The sequence below is a fragment of the Megalops cyprinoides genome, chromosome 19, assembly GCF_013368585.1.
Source record: "Megalops cyprinoides isolate fMegCyp1 chromosome 19, fMegCyp1.pri, whole genome shotgun sequence".
NCBI lineage: Eukaryota > Metazoa > Chordata > Actinopteri > Elopiformes > Megalopidae > Megalops > Megalops cyprinoides.
Genome location: NC_050601.1, coordinates 21,557,514 through 21,578,956, shown reverse-complemented (window position 1 = coordinate 21,578,956; position 21,443 = coordinate 21,557,514). Strand labels below are relative to the sequence as shown.

At 41.9% G+C, this 21,443-nt stretch overlaps 2 protein-coding genes across 3 annotated transcripts; one reads left to right on the top strand and one right to left on the bottom strand.

The window, feature by feature from the left end:
• Positions 1–3,114: 3,114 nt before the first annotated feature.
• On the top strand, positions 3,115–10,208 carry c19h17orf75 (chromosome 19 C17orf75 homolog). Of its 2 annotated transcripts, XM_036553225.1 has the most exons (10): positions 3,115–3,335; positions 4,019–4,093; positions 4,380–4,505; positions 5,064–5,195; positions 5,446–5,503; positions 6,190–6,309; positions 7,186–7,250; positions 7,686–7,822; positions 8,202–8,305; positions 9,322–10,208. In XM_036553225.1, exons 1-10 carry the CDS (start codon positions 3,187–3,189, stop codon positions 9,538–9,540), a joined length of 1,185 nt encoding a protein of 394 aa, XP_036409118.1. In that variant the 5' UTR covers positions 3,115–3,186; the 3' UTR covers positions 9,541–10,208. The 2 variants fall into 2 exon arrangements, with proteins under 2 accessions (XP_036409118.1, XP_036409119.1); XM_036553226.1 differs by lacking the exon at positions 4,019–4,093.
• Positions 10,209–12,602: 2,394 nt separating this feature from the next.
• LOC118795138 lies at positions 12,603–21,008 on the bottom strand. The gene is made up of 10 exons (XM_036553512.1): positions 20,840–21,008; positions 19,450–19,527; positions 19,288–19,317; positions 18,780–18,866; positions 17,904–18,001; positions 16,389–16,597; positions 15,762–15,878; positions 15,335–15,418; positions 14,571–14,645; positions 12,603–12,907 (listed from the first exon to the last, which is right to left on the bottom strand). Exons 1-10 carry the CDS (start codon positions 20,900–20,902, stop codon positions 12,795–12,797), a joined length of 954 nt encoding a protein of 317 aa, XP_036409405.1. The 5' UTR covers positions 20,903–21,008; the 3' UTR covers positions 12,603–12,794.
• Positions 21,009–21,443: the final 435 nt, after the last annotated feature.

Genomic DNA, 21,443 nt, shown 5'->3' with positions numbered 1-21,443 from the left:
TATATTAAATTATTAGGATATGTAAAAAGTAACAGTTTCTTAGTAGATGCTTACTCATCATTTGTGTTTTCACCTTGATGTTTCCTGAAGAAAGCTGGGTTAAGTACCTGTTTTAAGTGTACAGCTACAAAGGCTGCATATGAGAAATGGAGTTACTGGACCCCAAATTCCGTCCATTTAATAACCAGCCAAAACAGATTGTCCACAATATCCAGAAGCATAGTATGTTGTCCAAAAACTTTGTTAACATGCAGTCAGGAGTTAATTGAACCATTAAAACGGTTGGGACTGTCAAAGGAAGTTATGATTAAACCACTTTCAACACCTGTCTCATGAGACTACTTCAGCATTTAATCAAATTACATTTAGAAAGTTGGCCTTTCCTATAATTTAGGCAAAGACGGAGTACACTGTAAATTCTTACCACAGACATGAAAGTGCACATTGAGGACTATACAGCAGAATTTTTTTGTGAGGCCAGAAATATTGGTGTGTGTACATACTGACAGGTTGTTGAAACACCATTCTGCAAAAGAAAGGAAACTCAGTGTTTGCTGAGCATCTTATAAAATGTTAGCAGTTCCATCACCTGAGGAGAATCTGATCTTTGATAACAAATCAAGGATGTAGATGGGAGAGAGTATGGTATTAACCCCTTTCATATTCTTTTGTATCTGCCTGCAGTGTTTTGTTTTTTTTTTTTTTTTTTTCCAAGTGTACGATAGCCCGTCTTCGACCTCTGTGTTGGATTTGTGCTATCCCAAGAAAATCTCCACCCTGGGACTTCCCCAGACATCCTCAGACATCAGACCATCGACTGCAGTCATTTGATATGCCGGAGGCTGCATGATGAGTCATATGAACCTCCCTGATAAAACATAACCAGATTCTTACCCTGTGAGATGGTCAGGGGATGTTGTGGGCATCCTGTGTGGCATCCTGTGTGGCGCTGTTATAACCTCCAGGGCATCCTGGAGGTTATAACAGCGCCATGGTGCTATTTACAGTACAGGACACCTGCAGAAGAAAGGGAGAACCTCTCTCTTCACTGACCATTCATTCAGATACAGCAGTGAAATGTACATTACAAGTGAGAGTAATGCTGAGCTACTACTTGTAGTGCAAACATGACTGTGACACACAAGCTTTGAGAAACACTGGGCCAGCGGTGGTTGCTGAGGGAGGGGCCAGCTTTATTGCATGTGGAGTCCCACTGCAGACAAGCAGTTAGCTGTGTTTGTGATTCACTCCTCTTTTATGGTGAGAATGAACAGCAAGGAGCTTTGTGACATGATCACAGATTTAGATAACATTCACGGTCATGGTTGCCGACACCCTGCTTTTAAAGTGAGACTTACTTTTTCAGTAATTCAAGTTGTTGATCTATGTGATGTGACAAGAACGAAGCGCAATTGGTCAAAATGTAAAGAGTTATTCTCATGCAAAAATTAATATGTTCTAAGTGAAGGAATGCTGATAAATATAGATAAATATGCTATTTTGATAATAGCCATAACTTTGTTAGTGCACCTCCTATTGTCAACCACAAGGAGGAGCAAATTACCACCACTGTCAGCGCACCTGTTTACCTCACCTTGTACCAGACCCTAATCTCTCTCTTTACCTGCATTGTTAAACTTGATATTGTAGTTGTCTGCCCAGTTCTGGATTTCATTTAAATTTCCTTCAGTAGCTTCCAAGGTGCTTGCTTTACCTATCGAGTCTACTGTTATATTTGGTTGAATGATTATTAAAGGTGTTTTAATATCACCTCAAATATCTTTATCAAGGTCATTTGTCTAAATAACAACAGAGGTCCTAACACCAGTCCCTTAGGGACATAACTTCCCTCAACTCCTTGGTAAAAAGGGATCCCTCTTATCATTGCTTATTATCCGAACCATATTTTAACCCTTTCTGAAGTAACTCCAAATCTTAACTCTTACATAACCAAAATATCTGCTGACTTTAGTGTGATACAAAGACACGTGCAACTTTGTTAAACACTTCTTTGAAAAATCCAGATACACAAATATGCAGAATCTGAAACAGCTCATTTATTCCTTACTCTCTGTCCGTGAAAGCCGTATTTATTTTCCCTTTTGATTCTATTTTTACTATTTTTTTAACCTCCTTTTATGATGGATTACAAAATCTTACACTGAATGCAAGTTAAACTGGCTGGTCTGTAGTTCTCTGGATTGATCCGATGAGATTAGTTCTTGCTTTGTCTCAGAAAGTCTGTGACACCGTGATGCCATACTGACAGTCTGTACTCACCTACATTTAATTCTATTAAACCAATTTGCCTCCAAGTACCCAGTTTAAATACTCCTTGGGTACTCTTAGCATACTGGCTCTATTCATCTCTGCCCTCTGGTTCAGATAAAGCCTGTCATATTTGTAAAGGCCTTTCCTGTTTCAAAAGGAGCACCAGTGCCCCATAAGCCTAAATCGCTCTTTCTGTAAGCTGTTTTGTAGACACTTAAGAAATCTCTATATAAAATCTTACTTCGCTGGGCTAGCATGTGGAACTAAGGGCCAATATGCAGCTGTTAATGAACAGTAGATTTTTCAGATGGTGTCACGTTAGAAACAAGCACAGAGCACTATGTGCTTATCTGTCATTTACAATGCTGCTGTTTTTGTGATTACAAATGACTCACAAACAACAGAGATGTAGTTAAACAGCTTTTGACTACAAAGAAAAAGCATAGCTGGCTTTCCTTATCGGACATCCAGGCGGACATCCATCAAAGGGCTACTCAGGCCTGACCCTGCCAGTGCAACATATTTTATTTTTACATTCATTCAAAGATTCATTCGTTTGTTCATTCATTAAAACACCACCACCAGTTCATTTCATTTGAGCATATCCAACTGTGTAGTAAATTAAATTCAGCGGCTCTGGCAGGGCTATTCATTTACAGGTTCTGCTGGAACGAAAACCCCAGATAAACCGCTGGGTCGGGCCTGAGAAACGCCAATAGAATCTGATTATCTCAACACAGGAGAAACAGAACGTTACAATCTGTCACCCGGAACCACTGCAAGGGGAATCGTATCAAACCCGGATGTTTCAGCCGGCGCACCGCATCGACAAGCCCCCTAACGTCAGCTGTCATCGGGCTTTGTACACATCATAGCTAGCTACGATTGCTCCTTGCTCTGCAAACGCAAAGGAAAATGTTTACTTCACAGACTTCTTCTTTCCAAGATTCTATTGATGTTGAAGAAAGAGACGCGGATTTTGACAATGAAGAAATTATGGGATATAATCAGAAAGCACAGCAGCTAAACTGCTATTATTCAATCTACTTTTACCAAAGCACAAGGTAAACTACCTTAATTCATTTTGAACGTTTACTACGATTAGTGGCTGCAGCTGCCTATAATTTATCGACAACCACTTTGCAGCTAGCTAGCTATTTCATATGAGAAAATATCTGAAAGCTAAAAATAGTTGTTATCAATAGCTTGTTGCTAGCTAGTCAGTAAATGTTGTTCTGTCTGGGATCTGTCTGTCCATATCGCTGGCTGACTAGCAAACACTAGCTATGTTACAACCTTTCTCACTCTTGATTCTCATTTTATGCGAACATCAATTTGTCATGTCTGCTTTGCTAGCTAGTGGCATGCCACCTAACCGCCAAGTAGCGTTAGCTACCTGCCTCGAAGAGGTTAACTGAGAAGCTAGCAAAATGGCAAAACAGCAGATAGCTACTGCAAATGCTCGTTGTCAGTAATCTGATGCATTTTATAATATGTTTTATGAAAGTACGGATGTTTCAGTGTTTGTGTTTTAAGGTTTACTTACATAATGCTTGATGTTTAACACCGCTACGTGTATAGTAACGTCGACTGTTTATATATTAAGCGGAAGTGGACACGCAGTTATCCCCTGTCCCAAATTCCTCTACATTTTGAGTCTATGGAGCAAAGTGATGGCCAGTTTTAGACTCACAGGGAGCCCGTCAGTCGTCACTAACCCGTTATGGACAAACTATTGATTGTCTAGATCTGAGGCAGCTGACGACAAAATGGCTAGGAGCCACAGAAGAACAGAGTCCACTACAACTGAGGATGATTTTAGGTAAAGAAGGTCGTGACCGCCGCCTCAGTGATCTCTGTGGAATTGAGTGTTGTGCTTTGGTGTATCAGTGGTAAAGAACCGAATCAAACCGCTGTCTTCATCATTTGAACCCATTACATTTTGCAAACTGAAACTGAATTTGCCATCAGCATATGGTTATGTGATTTCGTAAATGTGCGGGGAATGTGCATATTTCATCGGGCTTCAGCGCTGTGTGTTTGCATGTAGCTGGCTTTCACACGGGGACATTTCTGCCCTCGTTGGTAACGGCTTCTGGGCGCTATAGTCTCTCTCTAGTGGACACGAGTCTACCGCCGGAGGCTGAGCCGGAGCTGCGCTGCTACATCTCCCGGAGGCTGAGCAAGGGGGCGCTGTTGGGCGGGATGGGCAACATCGCCACAGTGGAGCTCAGGTAACCGCAGGGTGTTGATACAGCCACGACCAATTGTTCCAGCAGCTCAGGGTTTTCACCAAGCAAAGACACATCACACTACGTAGGGTCTGACTGCTTTTGTCAGATAACAACACATGAATGAAAGCAAGTTCATAATGAATGCAATATATTTCTCTGGACACAGTGATTTCTCTGGTCAATTACTGTCATGTTTTGTAATGTATTCATAAACAAGACAGATAGATGCTAGTGTAAGAGTTCTCAAACCTGCTAGCCCAGGACCACCTTAATGAATGAACACGCCCACATGAAAATGTAGCCTAACTTATGGTTAAATATTGTATAAAATCTGTTCTTTGAATATAATATAATGTAACTACAGTCAAGTAGGTTGCAATTTGATTAGTATGGAGGGTGTAATACGGTAGGTTGTTTTTTTTCCTTTGTCTCACAACCCACTTCAGCCCCCCTCACGATGCACCAGTGGGTCATTTACCTCCATTTTTGGAACCGCTGTGCTGAAAGTGGGTGTCAAGCAGGCGGCGTCTAACAGCATGGGGGTCTGTGGTGTTGCAGTGTCCCGGAGCAGGCAGTGGGCTGTTACTGTTGCCTCCTGGAGCAGGAGAGATCCCCTGGCCAGGCGGAGGGGGAGGGCAGCGGGGACTACGTGGTGTGCTTCCTGGGGGGCTCAGAGAAAGGCCTCAATCTATATCCTTTGGAAGGTGATGAGTCGTGTGCTTGCCGGCGTTAGTGTTAGGAAAGGTTAGCCGTTAGGTGGCCTGTCCATGATCTATCCACATGAGAGTGAGAAAGGACTGGAAAACACAACAGGCAAAAGTGGGCTCAAACACGCATGTCAATTTCTGCCATAATCACACGGGCCGTATGGTCCCAGGTATGGTCTCGCATGATGATTGACACATAAGACCCCCCCCCCCCTTTCCTTAACCGACCGCACATTCAGGCTGGAACTGGACAAGTATGTGCAGGGTCTGCAGAACAGCCTCAGCCCGGAGGTAAGCAGGCACAGGAGTTATTGTTCTCAGCAAAGCTGAACCGAGATCCTGAGAGCCTCGGGGTCCCTGAAATGGGGTTCACATTACATTTCATTGTCATTTAGAAGTTTGTAAGACACTGTAATCCAGAGCGACTTACAAAGTGCATAGAATAAAGTGGCAGGAAAAGTTGTAGAAACAGGATACCACTAACCACACATAAACAAGTGTCAGTGCCAAAGATAGTGTTGATATTTTAAGTGTATGCCCAGATTAACATGTAAATGCAATGCAATATACACAACATAAGGACTGTAGGATTCCAAATACAGTGCTAACACATACCCTCCACATACCCTGAACACTTTAACATATGTAATCACTCATCAGAGGAAAGGTTTGTTATTAGTATGTTGCCCTTATCACAGATGTCTGTGGCTGCCAGAGCAAACTACAAACTGTTAATGGACTTGTCTGCACTGGGTCATGTGACTGTGTGAAAAAGAAAAAGAACATAGAAAAAAAATAGAAAAAGGGAAATCACACATGCAGCCAGTGGTTGTTCATCTTCTGCAGGGTTGCACCATAGCTGTGTGAGGGTCTGCTGTTTATGCAGGTCTGGTGCACCTCTTTTAAAGAGCTTAAACAACGTGCAGGCTTGCTGGTCTCTCCCACACCTCACGGCGTTGTACTTGCCCATGTTGCAGCTGCAGAATCTGGAGACGGAGATCAGGCCCTACCTGAGCCGCTGGTACGAGGAATCAGTCATGCATATCTACAGGGTGGTGCAGCTCGTCCAGGGGAACATCAGCTACCTGCTCCATGCTGTGAGTGACCTCTGACCCCTGACCCCTGACCCTCCAGCTGGTGTCTTATGTTGTCATCCAGGAGCTGTGCAGAGATGCATGCATGCGTAGCTTGCCTAATATATTTTCATGCTTACTGAGTGCAGCATAGCACACAGGCAGAAATGACTGGTAGCTGACTTTCAGCCTTAACCTCTTAGGTGAAGTACATGTGGAACAGAAACATTTAACTCTTTTCTGTGGCTAGATATTTCTGTGGGTCCACTTTACTGTGGCCTGTACTCTATGTCTCAGTCAGTCATCTACAGTCTACGGGAAACTGTACTGTTGCCTAAATATAATCATGACAGTAATATATATTCAGCTAAATGAAAAGCAAAAACTTGAAATACTGCATTGTCTGAATGTTTTACTTTAAAGATGGATTAGACAAGATAATAGAGAGTAAGTTAAGACTGGAAGTGTTAAGGCTCAGAGTAGGAGTAAGCATGCAGTACTAGTGTCGTATATGATGCATGCAGTTGTATAGTTTATCATAATAAGCTATACATACCATGCAAATTGTCTAGTCAGCTTTTATGATATTAATTCAACAGATTTTTTACCATTTCCATTTACTTATAAAATATGGGATTATATTTATCTAAGCTACCACTACCACTATAATTTTTGTCTGAAAGTAATGAACTTTCCAGAAGTGAAGGTCTAACAAACCAGTGCTTTTAAGTCACACAAGTATAGATGTAAAATACATGTGACCACCAGGGGGTGGGATTTTACCAATGGTCAAGGTGGAGAGGCACACATTTCGCCTTGACTGTGACACTGCAGAATGGTGAGTCCAGGCGGGGAGGGGTATGAACGGAGCTGATTAGCGTCTGTGTTGCTGTGTTGCAGGCTCTGAGCCACACCCACGTGGAAGTGATTGGTGCAGAAGAGAGAACCAAGGCTGATGTGGCCAGGTGAGGGCTTCGCCACAGGGAGACTAGCAGACACCAAATATGTCAAATCTAAATCTACAAGCTGCTACACCTTTTTCATGACATTAAGCATAGCCTTGGTCTCAAGCAAGATTTTTCAAGCATTTGTGATGGATGAAGAGAGGCAAGATGGGTAAAGATGGGTAAAGCCAATACTGAATTTATCTCTGACATCCAGGTCAGTGCAAGAGACCCATTGGAAAATAATGTAACAACGTAACATTCTAGAAAATGTTATTAGTTTTTATGCCAGAATGATAGTTACATTTTCTATCGTCATGGATTTATTTGTTGTTTGAAGGTGTACACATTAGGTAATTGGGTTAGGTGCTGCAGTCCCTTTTGTTTTGAATGCGTGTGCTGATGGATGAATCTGATTTGCAGACGTGTGACGCAGGTCCCTCTCCTTTGCTGCAGGTTCATTAAGGCTGCCAGCCTGCAGGGTCTGGTCCAGGAGGACACCACCACCTCGCTGTGCAAGGCCATCTCCGAGGACTCGCACTCCGACCTGGTGATCGACTGCTCCACCACCCCACCCACGCTCACCAACACAGGTGTGTCTGCGGCCTGCGGTGCCACAGCATAAACTCTGCTCACACCACTGCCCTAAAGTCTCCCCTCCATCACACATCTGTCCATAGGTCACTGTAGCATAGGCTAAGCTTCCCCTTCCTCTCCAAGGCATGTCTATAGGGGTGTCTATAGGTCACTGTAGCATAAGCTAAGTTCCCCTCTGTTACTGTGTCACAATGTAAACCTTCCCCTCTTTACCTACAGAGGTCTTTGAGATTACTGTGCCATGGATATAATGACCCCCTTTCCCCAACACACAGCTCTGAGTTCCATCTGCATAGTGGCTCTCTGAGTGTAGCCTATGTGTCCTATGGTTGGCAGCTGTTTCTGCGATGGCAACTTCTACTGTATCTCCCACAGTCAGCAACCGTTTCTGCGACGACTGGAATCAGGCCTTCCTCAACGCCGCCGAGCGCTGCAACCCCTTCCTGCTGCGGCAGATCCTGGAGAACTTCAAACTCAAGGTGAGAGAACGGAGATCTACCCCGGAGGGCATCTGATTTGGTTCCTCACATGGTGTCATGCTGGGATCGCATATGTATCCCAATGGCCATGTGCTGAAATCTTTTAATCATCAACCTGTGGAGGCTACTCATGTGAACAATCTTCCTCTTTCAACGGTCACGTTCTTGCAATATGGGCTTAACTTTTGTGTACGAATGTGTTCGTTCTTGGAAAGTATGTCTTGATAGTGAAAGTAATTTCATTCAGTTTCCTAAGTGAGTCGAGTCATAGCAATCAGGGGCAGAAAGTTTGTAAACATTTGCAGGTCTGCAGCTGTTATTGTGTGTGCTAGTTTATTACGGCTTTGTCATCTGGGGTATTGGTTTTGGCATGGGTGGTTTAGCTTGTCCCCAATTGGGACTGTATAGAACTCTGGAACTGACTCATATACCTCTGTGCTGGAACATGTTGGGAAATCTTTAATTTATCCTGGGAAATTAGAGGAAAAATATTGTCTGTGTTGGAACTGTCTTCTAAACTGGAGTGTTGAGGAAGAATTGGATCAAATTGATTCAGACTGACAGGCTTTTACAAAAAGCAAGCAATCTAACCATATTTAAAATCACTTTTTCTCTTGTGGCATTCTTCTGCGGAATAATCACTTGTACCGTTCTACTATAATATGAATCCGTTAGGTGCTTAAATTCAGAAATTTTATCAAAAATGCGCTTACTTGAACAATAAACTGAGGGACCCTGAGTGTTTAGCGGAAAATTCTATCGAGTCTCTGAAGATGTGAACTGGGAGTTCCTGGAATTAATCTTTATGGCTTGTTTATATGGACAGTTGCACTGAAATGAGTGCATTTTATAGTTAATTTTTTGTATGTTAATTTTTCAGGTTCACACATACAGATTCACAGTGAAACAAAGTACTGCTACACTCCACGTGTGCTTGCAGATTCTGGTAATTCTGGTAAAAGGTAATAAGGCGAGCTGTGTTGTAACCGTCTCGCTGCCCCCCCCGCTTCCCCCAGGCCATCCAGGACATGAACAACCTGAAGCGCTTCATCGGCCAGGCGGAGATGAGCCACTACGCCCTGTTCCGCTGCTGCCTGTTCTTGCAGAGCTGCGGGAACGGGGACGTGCTCCTCCAGAACGCGCGGGCCGAGCACAGCAGCCTGCCCGAGGCCCGCAGCATCATCCGCGTGCTGGAGGAGTTCCTGAGCGAGCAGGCCCAGGGCGCCGTGCACTGACACCTCCCAGCCAGCAGGGCGGCGATGCTCACCGAGCGCCTTGCTCCGTTCCCCTCTGTTCAGCGGTCTGTCCGCCTCCACCCACAACAGATCTATGTGTTAGTTATCGCCTTGCCAGGTCGACACACCTCAGGTTTCCCCAGTGAGAGGAGCCTATTGATCGTCTGTGAGAGTCATTCACGTCCTCACTCCACATAGTCTTTTCCTTTTCCTTTTGCAAATAACAGATAAAACTGATTGGGTGAAAGACAACTGCATCAACAAAAGCATCAGCTTAAAGAAAAAAACTGAAGAGTTGCTTTGGAAAGGACTAGCCTAAGATTAGACTATTAGTTGCGGAGTCTCCTTTCGTAAAACAGATTGCTTGGTTGTAAATTGAAGTAATAATTAAATTTCATATCATTGCTGTTTGCCTATAGCCTGTTTGTGTGATCTTAACCCCAGGCCTTAGCGCAATACTTTTTGTCATCTGCCAAAACAAACAAGACCTGAAGTGCAAAACTGTGTTGATGTATATCTTGTATGTTCCCTTTGACGCACATTACATATGGGGCCTGTCTGGTTCCGTATATTGAAGTGTTACAAACACGGAGTTTCTGAATGCAAAGCTGTGTATTTTTCCCTACTTTGACAACATTGAACAGTTTCAATAGGAGGCAGATATTAAAGTGCACACAATTTATATTTTTAAATATTTTTTGTTACCAAGTAATACTGTCAAATTACATTTCAAGTAAACACTATGCTCTACATATTATTCCTTAAAACTGATGATAATTAAGATATGTCTAGGTTATGGTTAGCCTGTATTTTATCTATTTAAAAATGTAGATTGTCATCTTGACAAAAGCTTTTTGTGCGTTGTTGTAGAAGTATAACTGTCAAATGATATATGGCTTACGAGGTTTACATTGATTATGTACATATTTATTGCTGGCCCTGTGGTTGTGTGCCACCTGAAGAGTACGGCTCATGCCTCTAACATGATACTAAAAACATTTTGTGTATGATATTTGCATTTTCAACCCTGCTCTGTTTGTCCTTCGGAGTGTATATTGTGAAAGCAATATTATGTAAGAAAAAACACAATTATGTCTACTGTGAAGCCAAGGACTGTTGTTTGATCGATTTCAAAGGGAAAGAAGAACAGTGATTGATTAAGTAGCTTTTCAGTCAGCAGTCCTTACTATGACTAACACTATTGTATGTGTTTGGTTTTTTTTTTAACATTTCATCTCAGTGTGATCAGTCTAACATTGTGAGAAATTGTATCTTCTAAAGATAGAAATAAATGAAATAAGTGACAACTAATTTAAATGAATGTTTTGCCCTGCTTCGACTGAATTTTGTGTCTGAATAGATTTATTATGTTTTTTGTTTCATGCTTAATAACTTAAATTAATGATATGCAGTTAGCTGGGCTGTGTCATATGTGTGAAGTTGCTCCATAGAGAGCTCTGGATGACACTGCCTCCTGCATTGAAATGCACATCATCAATAAGAGACAGGATGTGTGCTTGTTTTTATGACATCACTGTGGTCTGGAGTATGTCTGCACTGGTTTGTCACCAGACCATGTAAACATTGACTCTCAGCCTGGAATGTGAACCCTCAGCATCAGGTGCATCAATTACACCAAATAGCATATTTATAACTACTGTTCGTGAGCATAACGCATAATGTATACTACAGTGGTAGAATCATTGGTAAACCAATATTCTGTAAACTGAAACCACTGCAGGCTTGCTCTAAATGTGGTAAAATTGTTGGTTCCCACATATGCAAAATGATGCTCAAGATTTCAGAACTATATTATGTAGCTCAAAATGAAACGGCCTTCATCATGTTCTCGAACTGGAGCTGTACCTCCAGAAACGAAGACTGAAACAAGGAAGACAAAGATGAGACAAAGATATGTGATGTAGGACACATAAAGAAACACAAAAGAATAAAAGTGCTTTCCACTGGTTTAAGAGGGATAGAACATTACATATAGTGTATAGATCTCTAATTGCTGACTACGTTGTCACACGAAGGTCTTAATATGGAGTAATTCAAGTTCATTGTTTGGATCCTGACACTAACCATAAAGGACTGACTTTAGAGTTCCAGGTTCACAGTGTTATGATCGTTGTTATCACTCTTATTACTTTATCACTCACCACACCCTCATTCTGAGCCTTCCACCTAAGTCACACTCCCTTTTAACCATCAGGGCCATCTGGCAAAGCAAGCAACCCACCAAACTCCTTCCCTGTTCCCATTCCAACGGAGGCAGCTAAAAAAAGCAACGCCATTACAACTTGCTTTTGTATCACTGGGTTTTACCCCATCAATGGTCTGTGAGAAGTCTGACTGTCTGTCAGAACAATTGGCACAGAAGACTCAAAATTTAGAAATTATCGTTTGGCTAAAAGCACTTCAACAGGTATGAACATACAAAAATTCTCCAGGGTTTTTCCAGTCATTGCAGGTTCTTTCCTTTTAACATTTTCCATGCAGTCCTCTTTCTTCTCAAAGAGAGCGCTTGATCTGGGTCTTCTTTTGGTACTATGAAATGAGAATGTCAGTCCAACCCATTGCTCAGATTATCAAGCATTTCTCTATCATCTAAGAACCAGAACACACATGTGACACTTGGCGTCACTGTGTGAAATTAGTTTATTCATTTTAATCATTTAGCTTAACTTTTCACTATAAACATGATAAATATTTCCCTGCCTAAAAATATAACTCAGCAAAGTTGATCACAAAAAACTGCACTGTACAGTTAATTAGTAAACCCAATCTTAAATAAAAAAAAAAAAAATCAGACAAACATTACAATGTTTTATATTGTATCCAAATGCATCCTACATGTATGTGGTGCTGGGATGTTACTGAGTGTCATGGTACAAATGTCAGTAAGTGTCATGGAAATATGGACTTTAACATGAACATATGGACTGAGACTGATCACATCTTCCCGTGGGCTTATAACAGTACGGAATATCTGTGCACTAGACAGACAGTTAGACAGTTTTCTGTATAATTTGATTTTAAAAGCGCCGTAAAAACTGTCCCCAGTGCAGTGGTGTCCACTTTGGACCCATAGGTGTCCGATCTTGAATGATTTTACTGGAGCCACCAGTCGGCATCTTGCTGAATCCCCTGTTGTTCCAGGTTCCAGTCCACTGTTGGTTGAAACGTACCTCTACAAACTACACCCCCCTATTCTAGTGCCTCCTTATTGAGTCACACTATGTTGAGGATGGCTAACCATCAGCGATGGACGTCATCCACCCCTCCGTCTCGCCTCTCAAATGAACCCCGTCACTGTCCAAGAATTCTCTGGCGCTTGCGGGCCAGTCACCTTCAGTGTGGGCTTCTGCAAAAAAACATAAGAGATCACCTTGTTGTTTTGAGTCACCTGCTTCTGAACTCTCCCACACTGCACTCTCCAGTGCAATACCTGGTAGCTGTAATAATGTGGAATGCAACACTACAGAGGGTGATAAATGCCTGTCTAGCAGTTTGCTGTAGAATCTATGTGGCTTAATCCCAGCATATGGGTTACAAATTAACCAACAACAGTTTTCTCATGAAAAGGCTCTCGCATATTTGCAATGGTTTTCTTTTTTATTTCGAGATATCCTTTTAATAGGTTAAAATATGAAATTGATCCTTAACATGAAACTCATGTCAACATCATATCAACCTAGATTTGGCAATAATTAATTCCTTGCCAAATAAGGGCATAGAAGGTCCTTCAGCATGGAGTTAGAAGGGGGAAAATGATCACTGTTCCAAAATTTCTTTCAGTCAAAGACCCATACCTCTGTTTCCATGGCACCTAAAACCTGCACAGCACTCAGCATTCAGAGACTGAAGTAAAAAAATCTCATTCCCTTATGATTATGATACCTGTTTTTTTTCTCACAAAAGCATCATCCTCTTGTTTTGGCTTTGACCAAATATGCACCAGATGTATCAAAAATATAACAGAGATATTAACAATATTACAATGACCATTTTCAAGTGTTTTCAGCTTTCCTCTCAATGCAATGCTTGCTGCCTCTACATTCCTGTCCAGACTCCTGCATGGTAGCTTTTGTCCCACTGCTATTCTTCCAGGAATATTTATTTATTTATTTATTCCTTCCTTCCCTCCTTTATATTATTAGGAACGCTCCCACTGACATGTAAAATCTTTTTTGCGAGTCCTGGTGAGTATATAGAAAATAATACTTTTTTTTCGCAAATGCTCTTTCCAACCTACATTGTTTACATGTTACCGCTAGATATTTACTGAAAATTTGGGTTACATGCCTTGCAAACCACAGCAGTGCTAAATACTGGAATCAATCCGAGGACCTTTGGATTACTAGCCCATTCACTTACATTCTCTCCCAGCACCTTTCGATGTACCACGCAGGTGTGAGAAATGCCATATTTTCTGCCCTATCAAGATACTTTCTGCATCTTGTTTATGTATTAAACTATAATTCCCAGCAAGCAAATCAGCTGTCAAATTCTGATGGTATATGTGACAGCAGCAAGCAAACTGCAGGTCCATACACAGGAGAGCCCAATTTGGGAACACTAAGCTCAGCTTCCCTTGACGCAGCAGATTTTTGGTGTTATGTGATGAGTCCCAAATGTTTTTAAGCCTCTGTGACAACCTTCCATCTGTGACTTTGATTCAGAAATCATTTTTGTGTCTGTTAACCTCCACAACTAAAACCTGCCACCACCCAGGGAGGCTGCAAGCTACCGATATTGGGGGATAAAAAAGATAAAAATAGATAAAAATCTAAAATGTGGCCTCTCAAATGAAAGAGGCTTTCCAGAAAGTCACAGCAGTATCCCATTTAAAGCTCTGTAATTTGGCTGATGCTTTTTTAAAATCTAGCATCTACAGCTGCTTCCAGGAAGAGTAACCCCCAGCCCCAATGACCAACAACCTGAAGCAAATGAAAATGAATGGAAAATATGACCTCTGCAGTTCAAAGAGTTTGCAGACAAGGACAGTCACAACATGATTTACAAACCGAGGCTCTGTTCTGCCATCTTTTCCAGTAGGGATTTTGGAACATCGTAGATACTCTCTGTCAACTCTCTGTAACCTTGAAAGGAGAAGTAAAACGTGATCAGCACTTGCAGAAAATACTAAGACTCAAATTCAAATGGTGGGGATTGGGGCTTGATTTTTGTACCTTTGAAATACAATTTAAATGTCCCATTTCTGATTTTAAATAGTTCAGTGATCACTTTGTGAGAATGAATGTTATTGGGCCCTGGGCAATGTGCTGTCACACAACTAAGAGAGGAGTTAGAAACTTCATCCAAGATGAAAATTGACCAACTCACTGTGTAAATATATGTAAATATAGTGTAAATAGTGTAAATGTACTGTAAATATAGTCACAATGACTGCTATTGACTAAGAGTAAGTCTTGGAGTGACCTGCTTTAGGACACAACACAGACAGATAGAAACAGACAGATTTAGATATACAGACATACCGACAGACAGAATATGACCAGATATTGAGCTTCTACCTTCCTTCCGTTCCTGATCTAGAAAGTTCTGGTTGGTAACAGGAAGTTCTAGTGCTGTCAGCATTCCTACATTAAGTATGGATTTTCTGTTTCAGATCACACCCCTTCAATAATGTTCATAATGAGACACCAAATCAGACCACTTTTAACCTCAACAATGGCAATGAAACAGGTCTCAGTGTGAGGTGCGCTGAGCTGACTATCTGGTCAACATTTAGAACATCTGCGGTGTCAGTGTTGTCATTGTGACCCACCTGATTGCCAGTCCTCAGTGGCTCTCATGTTGCACAGTGGGACATCATAAATGTCCTCTTCCTCTTGGCTAATGAGACACCGAGCTATGGAGAACAGCACGGCATTAGAGAGCACGGCTGCTACATACCATTTCCTTCTGACTCTACTCTTCATTACCATTCAAACACCCAACAATGAAAAAAGCCTGCAATAAACGCTTGCCTGTAAATCTGTGCTTGCCTGTAACTGCGCTGTTTATTAAAGGGAAACGTTTCACCAGATAGACTCCTAACTGCACAATTTTAATCATTTTCTATTTGAATTACATGATTTTCCATCTCAAGAAAAGTATAAAAGCCACTGTTTTTAATCTGGGGATTTTTTAAATACTTTAAATAAGTGAAACCATAATGCACCAAGTGAGAGACATGAAGAGGTAGCGCTCACAGGTTCTGGGTGGCAGAACATCGTAGTGTCCTTCCTCCTGCAGTTCATCTCCTCCCTCCTCCTCTTCCTCCTGCCCAAAACTGCTTCTCCATGTGCCACCATCATAGAAGGGTCCAGCTGAAAGTGAAGGCAATTTCTCAGACTGAAGCTATTCACCAAACACCAGAGGAAGGGCATGGATCCTGAAATGCTGAAAGTGCACTCCCCCATGTGGCCAACTGTGTTATTGCAGCCAATGAAAACACATTCACTTGGTCAGATCTGAACACTAAATTAAGTGCTCTAATGTAAAATAGAGTGGGAATCTTGTTAAAGTATGTGATAAGAGATTCGCACACTTGCATCTAACTGGGAGTCAAAGTTGCAGGTAGATGTAAATTCAATCCAGGCCTTAGCTTCAGAGGTTATGAGGTTTTAGGGTTTTGACGGTAAAATACGTACAGTACTCTACAAATACATTGATAAATATCCCCCTGCTCTACTGCCACTATAAACCCTTTCACTGTGACATGTTGTTAGAGGACAGAGTTAAAGTCATGTCAAAAGGGAATGCGTTAAACTAAAAGAAACCATGAAGCTGAAAGAAGGATGAAAGACACAAAACACCTAAAGCGAGTCTTTACTGACTGAGTGAAGGTGGGTTCGGGGGCGTGGCCTGAGGAGTGATGGAGAGGCGGTAGTCCTGGCTCGGTGGAGGCTGGTCCCACTGATCCGAGGTAGGGTGGAACTGCTCGGTCTCCCACGCCCCCTTCCCATTGTCAGACCCGGAGCTGCTGCCATGGCGACTCTGCCTGACTGCTGCCACCTCGTGCCTGGACTCGACAGCGTCATGGAGACTGACGGGGAGCAGGGAATCAGACAGAGATACGCATCAGTGTCCAACGCAAACACACAACTCCCACGACTACATACAAAGCTTTTTCCTTCATGCAGCCCTATTTTTGAAATGGCAAATTAGATATGTTTTGCTTCTCTTACCATGACAACCACTGGACTCATACAGAAGTGGTGTGACATAGAGACACACACTCACACACCAACTATGACCATTTTTTGCACTTCAAGCCCCCAGTGAGCTAAGCGGATGGGTGTGACTTCAGTGAAGACATCCAAGCAACCAGCAGGCACAAGTAGCCTGAGGGCAGCAAGACAGAATCCCCTCCTGATAATAAAACCCCTCTCCCTGGCAGAAAGAAGCTTTGTTCTTGGAAATACTTAGGGAGCCACTATCCAAGACATTTTAAAGACTGAAAATGACCAGCTGTTCTCTGCAGCTTTTAAACTCACCTGAGCTACAACCTGAGCCCCTGTGGAAACTACTCTAAATGAACAGTGTGCAATACAATATAATACAATATAATACAACAAACAATATAATAAACAGGAACCTAAAGCTGGATAAAATGGCTCCAGAAAAGTGGTATATGAAATCTAGCTATACAGGATGGCCAGAGAAGACACGCCCAGTGGGGAATCTGAACTATTCACAAAACAACGTATTTTTATGCCCAGGTATGTGACAACTGCAAAAGGAACACAAGAGGGGAGACAGAAATGCTCCTAAGAACTGTCTGTCATAGTAGAATTCAATTAACAAAAACCTACAATAATTAATGGAAGATAATTTGAACCTTCATCAATTTTTTAAAAATTTATTACAATTTCTATACAGTTCAGATTTTAAGCCACCCTGTATAAGACCACTGTATCTCCATATCCCCATTAGCACAGTTGAGAGAGAAGATCATATATCTGGACAATCTGGCTTGCTGACTCTGAGATAATTATGATCTATGAATACTATAGTGCGCTCAGAGTTTTCCAAGAAATTACACTGAACCATTCTTTCTCAGAAGCATTTTAGCTCTTTCTCATTTTCTCTCTCTTCTTAAGGTTGTCAACAAGCACTTAGCTCTTCCCGCTCACCCCGACTGCGTCCTCCAACCTGTCAGCACCACCCCTCTGCTGCCCCCTAGTGCCCACCCTTTGTACTTTTAGCACAGACAAAATAAAGTAAGGGCAGACAATACAGTACCTGCAAGTTACGATATCTGGACTTTGCTACACCTATCTAACGCTGTCCCTATTTTTCACAGTTATAAATGTGGCTCTGTGTGCATGGTGCACAGGGAAATGAGTTACCAGTTGCAGGCCGTGTCAGAGTTTCTGGATCCAGGGAGCTGCATGGCTTTCCACAGCAGTTCCACCCAGGTCTGTCTCAGGTCCGCTGTGTCTGACGCCTTATTCAACAGGCAGGGGGCGACAGAGAGACATGAGAAAACAGAGTCGCATGAACTGCCTCTGTCTCAAAAAAAAAGCTTTATTGGCATAACTATACATATTGCCAAAGCAATTTTCACCGACGTGTGACTATACAGAACGACTGTTAAACTATTTAAAATGACTAGTTATTTAAAACGAGAAAATAATGGATTAAAATTATAGATAAGAGAAATGCAAATTCTACATATTTAACGTTAGTGGGTGGATGCTTCCTGCTGACTGTTCCTCAGGCTGTGGCACTTGGATTAATGCTGCCGCTGTCAAAGGTGCAGCGTTTCCCTCTCCCACAGGAATCTGCCATCGCTTCATCATTTTATTTTTGGTTTGTTTTCTATTATAGTTCATTCTGATTTGTTGTTTAGAAGCAGATCTGATCTAAGGTTGGTCTACACAGCGGTAGCTTCATCACATGAAATGAGCTGTTGTTTAGTCTGCACAGTAGCAAATCTAAAAAGCTTACATGGATTGGGAAAGGACAGACAAAAAGTGAAACGGCTTTGATGTACAGGAAGACGCCGCTGACCAGACTGTGAATGCGTCTGAATGAGGTGCAGAGAGTTAATGCATACTTCTCCCAAGACCAGCTTTCAGCAAGCTGTAGACTAGCATGCAGTTTCACGTCACATACTTGCTACGGTTGTCTGCTGAAACATATTTGGGACACACCACATCCTCAAAGCAGACAGTCAGACCCACTGTACCCAGTGACAAGAAAAGCCGAAGCGGCGGCCTCACCAGGAGTTTTCTCTTCCCGTTTTTCAGGCTGATTTCGAAAACATAGCGCTTGCTCTCAGCCTTGTGGATCTGCCGCACAGACTGTACCTGTTCAACAACGGGCAGCATTATTAGGGAGCCGGGCATGGAGAACAATGCCGTCTCTCAACACAAAAACACCGCAGGAGAGCACTATGACATACCCCACACCCTTTCGGTTGTCTCATTGCATGGAAGACAGTGTAACTTAAACCTGACTTTAAAAAAACCTGAGAAAATTACTGAAACAGTTAATCAAGTCTGTTCAATAAAAAAGCCTAGCATCATTAATGATGGTGACACTCAGTTGAGGAACTAATTTCACAGAATTTTCTCCTCATCCTGCACAACTGTCTACGCCACACACATTACCTTCCATGTGGACAGTAAGCTATCCATATTGGAATCATAATGAACACAAGCAGAGTATGTTGTGAGAAGGCTGACTTGAAGCACTGCAATGCAATGAGGTTTTGCATGAGTTACTCACCATGCATAGGTAATACTGTCCTTTCAGATGCTGTGAAAACAAAGGCACATAGACAGTCAGGGAAGAAATCAGTTCAGAACTACCCACCAATCAAAGTCACATATTCTTAGACACCTGCTTGATTGATTTGCCTTGGGGCAAAGCTTACAGTAACCTACTTACAGCGCTTCCATGCTTTTTCGAGTAGAAGAACAGGGCAGTGTTTTCCAGCCTGAACCAGTAGGTTACCCACTTCAGCTTCTGAAAGAATAGAAATGGAGAATTACTATTCGTTTTGCATAACATATAAAACTTTTTGTGGATCCCTGAAAATTTAGGAGTGCACATACACGCGATATATACTCCTTTGGGAATTTGAAAAACACGGCCATTTACTCACGTGCTGGGATAGGAGCGAAACTAGGCAGGGCGTCTTGCGCTCATACACGGTTCATTATAATAGGCCAAAAGGACAAACAGCTGAACTTCTAGCTGTAATTTTAATTTCGGAGATGGGATGTCTAAGAAATATTTAAAATATATATTTTTAAAGTGATGACAAACGCTTCCACGTGAAACAAATTGTTCAAGGAAAAACAATCAATACGGTTTTAAATGGAGATTAATGTTCACTAGTATCGCGTCCGTTCTTTGAAAGGCTTACGACAATACACAAGAACACCTGCACCTACATCTGTGGGGCAGTGAAATTCACAACTGGGATGCTGCTATTGTACCAAAGGCTACTGAAACTGAAATAGGCCTACTTCATTAAAGTGGAGTGTATAAATGGGGACTGTATAAAATGTAACATGCCAAAAATAAATTCGCCAGAAATTTCACAAAAAGTAGCTCGCCTATTTTAATGTAAAGAACATATTTACAAAACTGAAAAATAATTACGCACTACATTTCTTTCAGTGAAACATTTGGAAGTTCAATAACATGTTCATTTTAATACCCATGTGAAATTCATACGGGATGCATTTTAATGGTAAAAATTTCGTGAATAGAAACTACGGAGCCTCTTAGAAGACGAGGAGGACAAAATCACTTAATAATTCGTACCCTCAGTTTTGACAGGCCGTCACCCAAGTTTAGCAAAAACTTTTATCCGTTTATAAATGCGTATATAAATTCATAAACCATGTCCATGGAATATGGAATAACAGGAATTCTGAGTGAGGCAGACTCACTGTAACTGGCAACTTTGTTGTTGGCAACGTACGTTCCCGGTGCTGATCGCACGCAAAGTATGTATCTGTAGACTATTTCATGCCTACATTAAAATAAAATCCAGTTAAACCCTCCCCGGTCTCATCCAACATCTTCATAAACACATCCCATGAAATGACCCAAACATGTGAATTTGGATTGATAAATAGAGCCTACTACAAGTAAACTGGGTATGGATTATGTACAACTGGAAGGAACTCTAAACTGAAATTTTAGAAAGGATGGTAGGTTACTATATGCGGTTAATACACCGGCATCACATCAGCTACCATTAGCTGTTTCACTTACAAAATGTGTCACAAATGTGTTCGTGGTTAGACTGAAAGGGAGCACTCACCATTCGATCTTTCCTTTTCCTTAATAAACTCTCAAACACCAGGTCATCTTCTCCCGTCGACATTTTCCCGTAATCTGCACCGTTGCTGAGCTCCGAGCCTTGGAGTTTGGTGTCCTAGCTTCCACTTTCCAACGAGAACGGGAACGGGTCCAAGGCTCCTGTGGGACTGTCCAACTTCTGCATTCTCATGGTGCTACAACGGCAGTCTGTCTTTCACTACCCAGGTGTGGCATGACTTCGTCTTTGACGCTTTTAGAAAGTGATTTGCATAAAATGGGAAACACCATGTATACAACAGAGGAAATTACCGTAGTTTTAATGTAGTATAGTAGTGTTAATGGACGACTGGAGGAACCGGGTGGTCAACTTTGACAGCAAGTGACTCTTGAACGAGTGTTATGGCCGGTCCAGAAACGACACAATGACCATGTAAACATCTCAAATGTGACAGGCCCACTAAAATACTGTTATTTTTTTCATAATGATTTCATCCATATGGAAGCTGGAATTTGGCGGCAGCAATTTAACATTGGTTGCACTATGACAACACTTACTGATATTGTAGCAATGTTTCCCACAATGACACTACATTTCAAGGATGGCA